At 36.0% G+C, this 13279-nt stretch overlaps 1 protein-coding gene across 1 annotated transcript in view; it reads right to left on the minus strand.

The window, feature by feature from the left end:
* The window catches only part of SRP54 (signal recognition particle 54), a 48817-nt gene that overhangs the window by 20725 nt on the left and 14813 nt on the right, over positions 1-13279 (minus strand). Inside the window, exons 2-7 of the mRNA XM_004376517.2 lie at positions 12563-12672; positions 8843-8934; positions 7813-7897; positions 3554-3658; positions 2688-2754; positions 2551-2608 (exon numbers count right to left, since the gene is read on the minus strand). Coding sequence (XP_004376574.1) covers positions 2551-2608; positions 2688-2754; positions 3554-3658; positions 7813-7897; positions 8843-8934; positions 12563-12640 — 485 coding nt within the window. The 5' untranslated portion in view covers positions 12641-12672. The remainder of the gene's footprint in view (positions 1-2550; positions 2609-2687; positions 2755-3553; positions 3659-7812; positions 7898-8842; positions 8935-12562; positions 12673-13279) is intronic.

Consider the following 13279-nt stretch of genomic DNA (forward strand, 5'->3'; position numbering starts at 1 on the left):
CAAAAAAGACAAAGTAGGTTCCTAAAGGGAACTATACAAATACAGTAAAGATGTTATTTCCCCCCCCGAATTAATTGGTTTAAATGTAATTCAAATCAAAATCTTAGGGAGCTTTTTCATTTTGGAACTTGATAAAGAATTCTAAAATCTATTCAGAAAAATAAGCAGGTGAGAATAACCAAGAAAATACTGAAAAAGAAGATAGAGATTAGCACTACTAGATACTTAAAAATATGATAAAGATACAATTATAATAAAATTTATAAATGTGCAAAGAATTATGGTCAGAAATGTTCATAAAGATTAATTATTAATTATATACATACAATGAAATACAATGATGCCATAAAAAGAATTACCTTAAACAGCATATTGTACATTTCAGAATTATTAATATTCTATTTTTTTAATCAACCCTAAAGTGGTATATTTACATCTAATAAAGTACACCATTTTAAGTGTTCATTTTGATGAGTTTTGACAAATTAACACAACCCATACAACCTTATCAAGTAATCAAGGTATAAAACACTGTAAGATTCCGTTTTAATTTAAAATAATATATCCCTATGCATGTATCTGTGTGACTATTCATTTGTATAAAAACCCACTGCCCTCAAGTTGATTCCGACTCATAGTGACCCTACAGGACAGAGAAGAACTGCCCCACAGGGTTTCCAAGGAGCGGCTGGTGGATTAGAATTGCTGACCGTTTTTTTAGTTAGCAGCCGAACTCTTAACTGCTGCGCCATGAGAGTTCCTTTTGTATAGACATTGAAAAAGCATAGATGGACATGCTGAAAACTAATAACTGGGAAGTAAGACTGTTCGTGCTTTCACTCTTTAAAAATTAAAATAGTGTGATTTTTATAAAGACAGGACAGAACATAACAAACCTGTATCTAATACACAAAAGGATAAATGTGTATGTTAACATATATTCCAGATTTTTAAATTTAACATTGGAGACACAGTTTAAGTCCATCCCCAGTCCCATTCCCTTCCTCCCTCCCAGAGGTAACTATGATTATTAGTATTTTACTCCACATAGACACACACACACACAGAAAAAACCCCAAACCCACTGCCACTGAGTTGATCCTGACTCATAGCAACCCTAAAAACAGTTATGCTTTTAAAATTCACATGAGCAAAGGAGAGATTATTCAATAAATGGTATTAAGAACACTGGTTACAAAATTAATTCTCTCGCCTTGCCAACAGTTCAAGTAATTATCAATTAAATCATATCATTTGCAAATTGATTATCCCCTAAATTTTAAAACTATACTAAAAATTCTTATCCTAAAAGGTAGTCCTGGGTAGTGCAAATAGTTAACACACTCAGCTGCTAACTGAAAGGTCGGAGGTTAGAGTCTACCCAGATGTGCCTTAGAAGAAAGGCCTGGCGATCTACTTCTGAAAAATCAACCATTGAAAATCCTGTCGAGCACGGTTCTACTCTGACACACATGGACTTGCGGTGAATCACAATTGATGCAACAGCAACTGGTTTTATCAAAAAGAAAAAAAATTCCTAGAATTATTCTTTAATCTATCTGCTAGAAATTATCATAAAAATGACCAAAAGCAAAAAAAAAGTTAAGAAAATAAAGAATATATCGTAGACAAAGTTCATTAATTTTTTTGGCCAGCCAAGAAGTGGAAGATAATGACTAACAAAATCAGATCATTTAATTACCCCAAAAGTATCTTATTTAAACTTTATTCCCAAGGGTATAATAAATCATTTACATTAATGTTAAGAAAAGTGCTAGTCCCTCCTAAATTTAGTCCTCCTAAATTCAATCCAGACTCGATTCTTTCAATTAATCATTTAAACATGAACAGACCAATCAACTGAACAGCAACGTATCAAATGAGGGATAGCAATGATCAGAATCTCTGCCTTAGATAAAATAACTGCTGATAAAATAACCGTAGACCATAACTCACTTTTGGATGATCAAACACAAAAATTTTTTAAATGATGTACTAAAAAACAATATGGAATTCATCAGTATGTTTAATGGAGAAATGCTTCAGGATAGGTCTTAAAAGAAACAATCAGAATAGACAGAAGGAGGTAGGAAAGCATGCTACGCCCAAGTTACAAGTTAAATATTTTCTAATCTGATCTATCAGACTGGATCAGAAAGTAAATTATAGTAATAAAAGATAACGATCTATTAATCATACAACCACTTTGTTCCAGAAAGGATTTAATCTTCTAAGTATATATTAAAATGTGACCAAACCCAAAAACCAAATCCACTGCCATCGAGTCAATTCCGACTCATAACCGCCCTGCAGGACAGAGTAGAAATGTCCCATAGGGTTTCCAAGGCTGTGATGTTTATGGAAGCAGACTGCCACATCTTTCTCCCGCAGAGTGGCTGGTGGGTTTGAACCACCGACCTTTTGGTTAGTATCCAAGTGTTTAATCACTGTGCCACCAGGGCTCCTAAAATGTGACCAGAGATCATAAAATAAAAAGTCGGACAGACAAGAAGAGGCACATGAGTATCAAAATAAAAAACAGACACCTACCTTCCGTAGAATGGAATTCTTGCCTTGGTTGCATTCTGTTTTAGTTGATCAAAAGCACCTATGAGATAAGAGTTAATGAATCCTCAAACTTGAAAATAAAAAGTACAGAAAACAATTTTTAAATTCCAATGTATTACCTGCTCTGAATGTGTCTGCACATATCAAACAGGTCTTCCAACCTTTCCTCTGGTAATAATAGGCTAACTGGGAAAGGAAGATTATATCAATAAATATAAATTATTATAACATCATCTGTTTACCCTTCTTATTCACTTAAGGCATAAAAGTAAAGCTGCTCATAATTCTCCTGAAAATAATAGTTTTAAAGATTTTTGAACACAGCAAATTTTCTAAAGAGTTTAAATTCCAATTATCATACAGTCACATTCGAAGATGTAAAATGATCAAGAAGCAAATGACCAGGGTCAAAAATATTAACTACTGTTCATTAAGTACAAACAAACTCTCTAAGAAATAAACCTGTCCTTTTTCTTTATTAACTATAATAGAGTTGAGGTTTGTGAAAAAAAAAAAAAAAAATCTGGTAACAAAACTGAGGCACTCAAGTCTGGGTGAAAGGATGGTATAATGAATTAAAAATTACCATAAGGGTATACAAAACGAAGATCTGTATTATGCTCAGTGGGATATCAGAAGACTTGAAAAGGGAGTCTTTAGCCATAGGTGGTAAGATAAACTTCCTATGTTCTCTTCTCCAAAAATCATATACTTTCTTACCTCCTTAAAAAACAGGAAGTCTTTTTTGTAAAAGAAATAGCATACTTATATACTCGTCTACCATTCTTACAAAAAAACAATCACAAAAGACTATGGGATTTTTCTCTCCTTATCCCAAAAAGCTATTACAAAAACATAACAGATATATCAAATAACACAAAACGGTAAAGCAAAAGCACTATAAAGCCTGGCTTTAACATAAAACTTGATTTATACAAACATATCTTCTCCATGACATTTTCTTTTTAAATCAAGTGTGACTTACCTTTGAACATGTTGTTGTTTTACCACTCCCTTGCAATCCAACAAACATGATCACATTCTGTTTTCCTTTCATGGGTGTCCATGCTTTAACTCCAGGGTCTACAAGCTACACACCAAAAATGAAATCAGGTTATCACCACATGCTTACATTCAAAACACCTCCCTCTACAACTTTTAAATTTTAAAAATAACTTAAGGACATTTTGATATAAAAACTACCCATAATCCTACCATTTAGTACAACTCTACTACTCCCCCTTGTAGACACACAGTGAAATTTAAGAATTTAAAATAATGTATTGTGAAATCATAATCAAGCCTATACTCCAAACTCAATTAAGAGGTAAGGATCTGAAAAACATTTTATAGAACAAGCTGGAGTGTGAAATAAAATGTGAGACCAAGTTTGAGTCAAAGAAGCAACCTATATCAGCAATGCAGAAATATAATACAAAAATATATGTGCATGCCATATATGTAATTTTAAATTTTCTAGCAGCTACACTTAAAAGAGTAACAATAGGTAAAACTAATTTTAATAATATATTTTATTTAAACCAATGTACTAAAAATATAATTTTAACATGCAATCCACATAAAATATTTAATGAGGTATTTTACCTTTTTTCTCCCTCATACTAAGTCTTGAAATCTGGTGTGTATTTCATACTTACAGCACATCTCAATTTGGACTACCCACATTTTAAGTACTTAATAACCACATGTGGCTAGTGGCTACCATATTAGTCAGCAACAATCTTCATGTTCAACTTAACCAGTATTTACTTCTGAGCAACATTACAAATTACATGTGAAAGACTTTCTGAATCAGTCAAAACTTCAAATGTCAAATTCTCCAATGCTCAAGATCTACTGTTCTATAAAGTTATTATTTAGGGGGCTGGTAAAAAATAATCACCAATTTTATAATGACGGTCAGTGGAAAATTAAGGTTTGTATATGGACAATTCCCAAACTAATGAGCATGAGGCATTCTAAAGTTCATTAAAAAAAAAAAAAAATTCATTTGTGAGTCAGTTGTTTGGAATTTCAAACACATATCTCCATACAATAATAAAGCCATAATAGTCAATGTTCTAGACTCGGGGTTGGCAAACTATGTGTAAATAAAGTTTTATTGAAACACAGTTAGACCCATTTATGTCCTGTTTTCATGCAACAACAGCAGAGCTGAGTAGTTACAACAGAGACCATATGGTCCACAAAACCTAAAATATTTACTATCTAGCCCTTTTAGAAAGAGTTTGCTGAGTCCATCCCAGATTATATATAAAGGTGACATAATCCGTATCATACTTGAATTTAGAGAAAAGCCATGATAGAAGAGAGAGAAAATGAAAACTCATTTCTTATCCCTTTCCAGGTATAAGGAGCCCTGATGGCACAGTGGTTAAAGCGCTTGGCTGCTAACCAAAAGGTCAGGAGTTCAAATCCACTAGCTGCTCCACAGGAGAAAGATGTGGCAGTCTGCTTCCGTAAAGATTTACAGCCTTGGAAACCCCTGGGGCAGTTGTACTCTGTCCTATAAGGGTCACTATGAGTCAGAATCGACTTGATGGCAGTGGGTTCAGTTTGGATTTTGGTTCCAGGTATAGGCCTAGTCTTAGGCAAACTGCTGAAATAGGTAAACTCTGTTGTAAACATAAATACACTCCCCTTCCACCTAGATCTTTTCAGTGCACTGATGCCGCCCCACATTCACCTTCATCTCTACATCTCACAGCAGAATTAGTCACTCAGCTCTCTATGGATCCATTATTTAGAACATATGTTTTACTAAATAATTATTTTATAAATCTATCTTCTCTTCCTCCCACCCCCGAGAGCAGCAGTCCTCAACTTTATGGTCTCAGGACTCCTTTATACTCAAGGTAGTTTGTAAAGTTTTGTTGCAATGTGCAATTTGAAACCATAAAAACTTCTGTACAATGTTATATTAAAATCCATCATTCTATCTTGTACTTTGAATGAATCTTATACTGATGCTTGATTTTCTAACCTTATAGTCATTTAGAAAATAGTTTCACTGAGTTATGCAGATCTCTCATTGTTGACACATTTCACTATACAATATAAAAAAATATTCATTAATATCACTACTGATCTCATAAATAAGTACTGGGAAACTGTCAAACTCACAGGGGAGACATAAGTTTCTAGTTTTCACTTTAAGTTTTATTACTGGTCACAAATACCATCAGAGTTATTTTTCTTGAAGTGACAGGTTCATTTCACTCACTCTAGAGGAAATGTCTGCCAAATGTTCAAGTCTTAATAACCACAGATTGTCTCTTCTTTCAAATAAAAACCATTTCTTATGAAGAAGCAGCTAGCTCAGCTTTTAAACAATCACACGTGCTTTCCTAGAGACATCCATCAAACTTCAGTACGCGGCAGGAGGGCTTTATATGTACTTCCCGGAATACTATAAAGACGTGTGTATACTCAAAGATCAAGATTAAATACAATTAATCATTTCTACTGCTTCATCAAGGACATTATTAAGTGAAACTGTTTCTTTATTCCAAATATGTAGTAGTAAAGAATACAATGACCACTAGTATAGTTTGGTGTCGGTGCTTTGATTCATGCTAGGCAGTTTTACCCAACAATTTTACCCATCACTGCTTTTGCATTATCAGTGCAAATGTCAATACACTGAGAAGGCAAATAACATTTTAGCATTATTAAGAAAAGTTGTGGCCTTGCTTTGTAAACCATTGCTCTAGAAGGTTCTCAATAAATCCTGCTTAACAAAGCACTTGCCACTCCAGAATTACCTATAGATGCCAACCCCTAACAATAAAAATTTCCACTTACACTATCCTGACCTCAGGGGCTAGATGAAAAGCAATCTGGAAATAATGAAAGGAGACCTACAGAAGGACCTGGGTCTGCCACGAACTATCTCATTTTTCTCAACTGTAAACTGGGAAGTGTGAGCTGGATAAATTCTGACCTCTTTTAGGTCTGAATTTCTGTCTTTTTTTTTTTAATTAATTACCCAAGTGGACTCAACTGAAACAACATAACCATCTGAGATTCTGGACTCCTTCAAAGTAAACGCTATGTTTGTACCAAAGGAGTAAATGAAAATATTCATACAATGTAATGAAAAATACTAGGGAACTTGTATTAAACATCTGTAGCTCTCTATATTTTTTAAAACAGTTCCTTCCCTTTTTTTCCTACCATTGGACTCACATGTACTTTCTAAAGCTCTAAGATTTCATCATAATTGTAATGACAGCAGCAGCAATGTCAGTTCTAAGGTAAGGCAGAGCAATGGGCTACATTTACTACCTGCAAAATAAAATTTCACTAATTAAAATTGCTTATAATCTAGGTAAGAGCTGGGATATTTGTTCTGTTCAAAGAGAGCTGTTTACACAGTGAACAGTGTAAAAAAGAATACTTGCCAAGTGTGGCTTTCAGTACAAAAGTAGAACATTCACTAGGCAATAAATAAAAAAAAAAGAATCAATTGCCCTCAGGTCATTTCTGACTCATTGTGACCCCGTGTGTGTCCGAACAGAACTGTGCTCCATAAGGTTTTCGATGGCTGAGTTTTCAGAAGCAGATCACCAGGCCCTTCCTCTGAGGCACTTCTGGGTAGACTAGAACTTCTAGCCTTTCAGTTAGCAGCCGAGCATGTTAACCATTTGGCCACCAAGGCACTCACTAGGGAATGCCTGATATTAAAAAGAGGATAAACTCAGAGAGGTCCTTCCATCAATTCCTATGAATTAGTGAAGTTTTTCTCTTTGCAACTTGGCTTTCACACTCTTTGCAGGAATAGTGTTGCTGTGTGCCCTTGGGTCAATTCTGACTCACAGTGACCCTATATGACACTGTAGAACTGCCCCATAGGGTTTTCTAGGCTGTAATCTTTACAGGAGCAGACTGCCAGGTCTTCTGTACTGTGGAGTTGCTGGGTGGGTTCGAACCACTGATCTTTCGGTGAGTAGCTGAGTGCTTAACCATTGTCCAACCGGGGCTCCTTAGCAAGAATAGTACTGGTCTTCAAATCTGTATACAGAATTCTATATTCAGAAAGTTCTATCATAAAAATATATCACCTTAGAAAACAGTTAATCCTTCAATTAATATTTTAAATACAGATGAATACTCTATATACAACTGCATAAAGAAATACTCTGAAAGAGTATTCCGGTTTGTAGTGTATTTTTACCCACTGAGTCTACAGAGAATCACAGCATGAGCATGATATACTTATACCTTCACAAGTTCTTTAAATACAGCATGCTGAATCATTTTTCTTTTGTTAAGACCAGATGCCATCTCTTCAAGATCAATAGCAGACCTTCATGATGGTAGTGATTGGGAGTAAGGGAAAGAAAAGCCAGTTAAGATACTCTAAAAAAATAAGCTTCTGCATCAAAGAATGTATGAATTATTAATCATTCACATTAATAGTTTTCCAATTGGCACCTATATAATTGCTACAAATTCTTAAGTCTATGTCGTAAAAAATTTACAATGAAATATTAGATGTAAGACTTTGGTTAGTTTTTCAAGGCTTTCATTTGAAAGTTTAAATATTAATTTGTTCTCACATCACTGCAACGCACTAATTCTGTTTTTCTATACATCTTTACAACTAGTAGAATAGGACTCCTTTCTCTAATTTTAAATGCTTAAATGCTAGTAGTTCTACATTTATTACCCAGTCTGACAATACAAAAAGGAGGGATGGCCTGAGTATGACAAGAGTGAGAATTCAAGCAGTTAAGTGAGGTGTCAGCATTGTTCTGTGCCCTGACCCAGTCAGTGCCTCTCCCAATGAATACAGTAACTGAGACCACACGTATTACTCCTTCAGAATATATGGAGAGAAATCAAAGGAAAACAAAGAAGAATGCAATTCTCTAATAATGAAGGAGGCTGATTAATGTCATCTGAAGCCTGAAGAGGATAAAATGGTACCATTTTTCTATAAAGAATGTGAATTGTTAAAAAGCTTTTATATTAAAACAGTATGCAGTATATGACGGATTCATCCAAATAAAGGAGTAGTAAAATGGAAAAAAAAAATCTATGATTAAATGAAAGTCACATGTAGCTTATCCTTTGAGCCTTCATTATGGAAACATACCATACATGCAGTCTTCAACATACGCATTCTATTCTTTTCCAGTACCGTACAGCAGAAATGTTTCATGATACAGCAAACTTTTCTAGTTAGCTCCTTGCCCCAGTAAACTAAGCTTAGTTTTGCCTGTTTTTTAAAAAAATCTGATTAACTTACTTAACATTCTCTCTTAGTTGCTTCACCAGTTTAATATTAACATCCGCTTCCAATAATGCTGTACATACTTCTTTCAGCATAGCATTTAACACCTGCAAATAATCAAAATGAAAAACACCCAGTGTATCATTTCAATCACATAAAAAACACGGGTTGATACAGATTGAGTAGGTATGACGAAAAGATACAACCCTGATGCACACCTTTCCTGACTTTAAACCACACAGTATCCTCTCGTTCTGTTCGAATGACTGCCTCTTGATTTATGTACAGGTTCCTCATGAGCACAATTAAGTGTTCTGGAATTTGTATTCTTCGCAACGTTATCCATAATTTGTTATGATCCATACAGTCAAATGCCTTTGTATAGTCAAAAAAACACAGGTAAACATCTTTCTGGTATTCTCTGCTTTCAGCCAGGATCCATCTGACAGCAGCAATGATATCCCTTATTCCATGTCCTCTTCCGAATCTGGCTTGAATTTCTGGCAGTTCCCTGTTGATATACTGCTGCAGCCACTTTTGAATGATCTTCAGCAAAATTTTACTTGCGTACAATATTAATGATATTGTTCAGTAATTTCTGCATTCAGTTGAATTACCTTTCTTGGGCATAAGTATGGATATCTTCCAGTTGGTTGGCCAGGTAGCCGTCTTCCAAAGTTCTTGGCATAGATGAGTGAGCACTTCCAGTGCTGCATCTGTTTGTTAAAACATCTCAGTTGGTGTTCCACCTATTCCTAGAACCTTGTTTTTCACCAATACCTTCAGTGCAGCTTGGACTTCAGTACCATTGGTTCCTGATCATACGCTACCTCCTGAAATGGGTGAACCTCAACCAATTCTTTTTGATATAGTGACTCTGTGTATTCCTTCCATCTTCTTTGAATGTTTCCTGTGTCGTTTAATATTTTCCCCATAGAATCCTTCACTATTGCAAATCGAGGCTAGATTTTTTTCTTCAGTTCAGCTTGAGAAATGCTAAGCGTGTTCTTCCTTTTTGGTTTTCTAACTCCGGGTCTTTGCACATGCCATTATAATACTTCGTCTTCTCGAGCTGCCCTTTGAAATCTTCTGTTCAGATCTTTTGCTTCATCATTTCTTCCTTTTGCTTTAGCTACCTGACATTCCAGAACAAGTTTCAGAGTCTCTTCTGACATTCATTTTGGTCTTTTCTTTCTTTCCTGTCTTTTTAAAGACCTCGTGCTTTCTTCATGTATGATGTCTGATGGTTAAGACTGTGTGTCAACTTGGCTGGGCCATGATTCTCAGCGTTTATATGTGATCACTCCCATGATGGAATCTGCTGTGAGTAGCCAATCAGTTGAAAGGGAGTTTCCTTGGGGGTGTGGCCTGCATCCGAATATAAGCAGACGTTCTGGTTTTTTTGCTTGCTCTGGATCCTGAGGCTACCTCCTGTTCGTCTGAATTCTGGTTCTTGGGACTTGAGCTATCAGCTTATCTGCTGATCTTGGGATTCATCGATCTTCATGGGCTGTGAGCGGGAACCCTGCTCTCCAACCTGCCAATCTTGGCTTCACCAGCCCCTGCAGGTGCATTAATCAGGAGAAGCCTTGCGGTCTTGACTGCCAGTCTTGGGATTCATCCATCTTCACATCCTGTGAGCAAGAGCCCCGCTCTCCGGCCTGCTGATCTTGGTTTTGCCAGCCCCTAAAGCTACGTGAATCGGGAGAAGCCTCTATTCTGAACCATGGACTTGGGACGTTTCAGCCTCTACAATCGCATGAGCTGATTCCTTGATATAAATCTCTCTCTATATATATTTATAGTCTCTACTGGTTTTGCTTCTCTAGAGAACCCAACCTACGACAATGTCCTTGATGTCACTCCACAACTCGTCTGGTCTTCAGTCATTAGTGTTCAACACGTCAAATCTATTCTTGATATAGTCTCCAAATTCAGGTGAGATATACTCAAGGATGTACTTTGGCTCCCGTGGACTTGTTCTAATTTTCTTCAGTTTCAACTTGAACTTGCATATGAGCAATTAACAGTCTGTTCCGCAGTCGGCCACTGGCCTTGTTCTGACTAATGATATTGAGCTTTTCCATCGTTTCTTTTCACAAATGTAGTCGATTTGATTCCTGTGTATTCCATCCGGCAAGGTCCACATGTATAGTCGCCGTTTATGTTGTTGAAAAGAGATATTTGCCATGAAGAAATTGTTGGTCTTGCAAAATTCTGTCATATGATCTCCAGCATCGTTTCTATCATCAAGGCCATATTTTCCAACTACCGATTCTTCATTTCCAACTTTCACATTCCAATCACCAGTAATTATCAATGCATCCTGATTGCATGTTTGATCAATTTCAGACTGCAGAAGTTGATAAAAATCTTTAATTTCCTCATGTTTGGCCTTAGTGGTTGGTGCGTAAATTTGAATAATAGTTGTATTAACTGGTCTTCCTTGTAGGTGTATGAATATTATCCTATCACTGACAGTGTCGTACTTCAGAATAGATCTTGAAATGTTCTTTTTGATGATGAATGCAACGGCAATCCTCTTTAAGTTGTCATTCCCAACATAGTAGACCATATGATTCTCCAATTCACAATGGCCAATACCAGTCCATTTCAGCTCACTAATGCCTAGGACATCAATGTCTATGCATTCCATTTCATTTTTGACGATTTCTAATTTTCCGAGATTCATACTTGGTACGTTCCACATTCCACTTTTAATGGATGTTTGCAGCTGTTTCTTCTCATTTTGGCACGACTCAATGTGAAATTTACTTTCTGTAAATGAGATACTGGACTAGGCGATCTCTAAGATAGTCCCAAAATTATTTAATTTCATTACATTATTAAAGCATCGATATAAAATTCTATATTAGAATTTTGTTTTCAAACCTTAAAGCTAGAAAGCACTTTTAATCTATTATTTAATTTGATCCTTAAAACCATCTTGTAAGGTGAATGCTACCCTCCCTTTTTATACATTAAGGAATCTGAGGTTAACTTGCCCAAAGTTATATCCCACAGCTAGTAAATGGCTAAAGTGGGGCACTAACCAAGGTCTTCTAACACCAAATTCAGTGCTTTTTTCCACTGGTAGGACAAAATGTAAAATAAACTAGTGGACTAAACTCAAGCTTTTAACAAACCATTAAGACATAATGTGTGGGGGAAAATGGGAGAAAACCTATCTTAAATTAAAATAATAAAGCCAGGAAGACAAGTATTTTAGATACCATATAAGGAGTCAACTTTCACAATCTCCAAAAAAAAAAAAAGAATGGGAATTTCAGAGAAAATGAATTATAGAAGTGAAGATGAAAATGCTAGCCTTCTAGAGGAAGAATGCTAAATGAAAGTCAAGGAGAAGGGGTCAGATAAGCAGGTCAGCACACGCCTAGCCAAGAAGGAGGAAGCAGGATTCTCAAGTTTTAGGTCTATGTCAAGAGACAAAGCAGAAGTATATTTCTAGATCTAAGCCATCTTCAAAAGATAAAATGTATTTTTATTTTCACATGTAAGTTAAGGGTTTTTTGGGGGGAGGATAATTCATTACAGAAAGTTGAAGTTAACAGCAAGCTGATTTATCAATGAAGAAACACCCTCTACTATATCCAGTTTTAGGTTTTTACCTAAAGGTATTAAATCTACATTAAAATAAATACAAACATAGGGTTTACTGACAATCCATCATCCCTGATGCTAGTGATGATCCAAAACCATATGTATTTCTCGTACCTCCTCATTGATAATGGTGGCATTGCTCAATGAGCGTAATGCTGATGTTATTTTTCTTCCAAGGTCTGCTAGTACCATCTTGAAGGCTTAAGACACGCTTATGAGGAAATCTAGGAAGAAAACAAAAATTAAATGAAAGCATTTGAAAAGAAACAATTTCATTTCCATAATCAAAAACTTCTAAAGAAGAGTATTTAAGTCCAAATTAAAGCACTCCAGTGTTTGCTGTTGTTCTTAGCTGCCCTCAGAGTTGATTTAGACTCATAGCGACCCCATGTGACAGAGAAGAACTGCCCAACAGGGTTTTCTAGGTATAATTTTTAATGGAAGGAAATTACCAGGTCTTTCTCCAGCTGAGCTGCTGCGTGGGTTTGAACCACCAACCTTTCGGCTAGCAGCCAAGCACTTAACTGTTGCGCCACAAAGGCTTCTTACACTAGCGTTTGTTCTTCTTGTTAGGTGCCCTCAAGTCAGTTCCAACGCATAGCGACCCTATGAACAAAAGAACAAACACTGACCGGTCCTGCAGCCATCCTCACAATCGTTATCCTATGAGCCTATTGTTACAGCCACTGTGTCAATCTATCTTGTTGAGAGTCTTCCACTTTTTCGCTGACCTTCTACTTTACCAAGCACATCCTTCTCCAGGGACTGCTCTCTCCTGACAACATGTCCAAAGTATGTAAGACATAGTCTCGCCATCCTTGCTTCTAAGGA

Source organism: Trichechus manatus, unplaced genomic scaffold (assembly GCF_000243295.1).
Source record: "Trichechus manatus latirostris isolate Lorelei unplaced genomic scaffold, TriManLat1.0 scaffold00043, whole genome shotgun sequence".
Taxonomy (NCBI): Eukaryota; Metazoa; Chordata; class Mammalia; order Sirenia; family Trichechidae; genus Trichechus; species Trichechus manatus.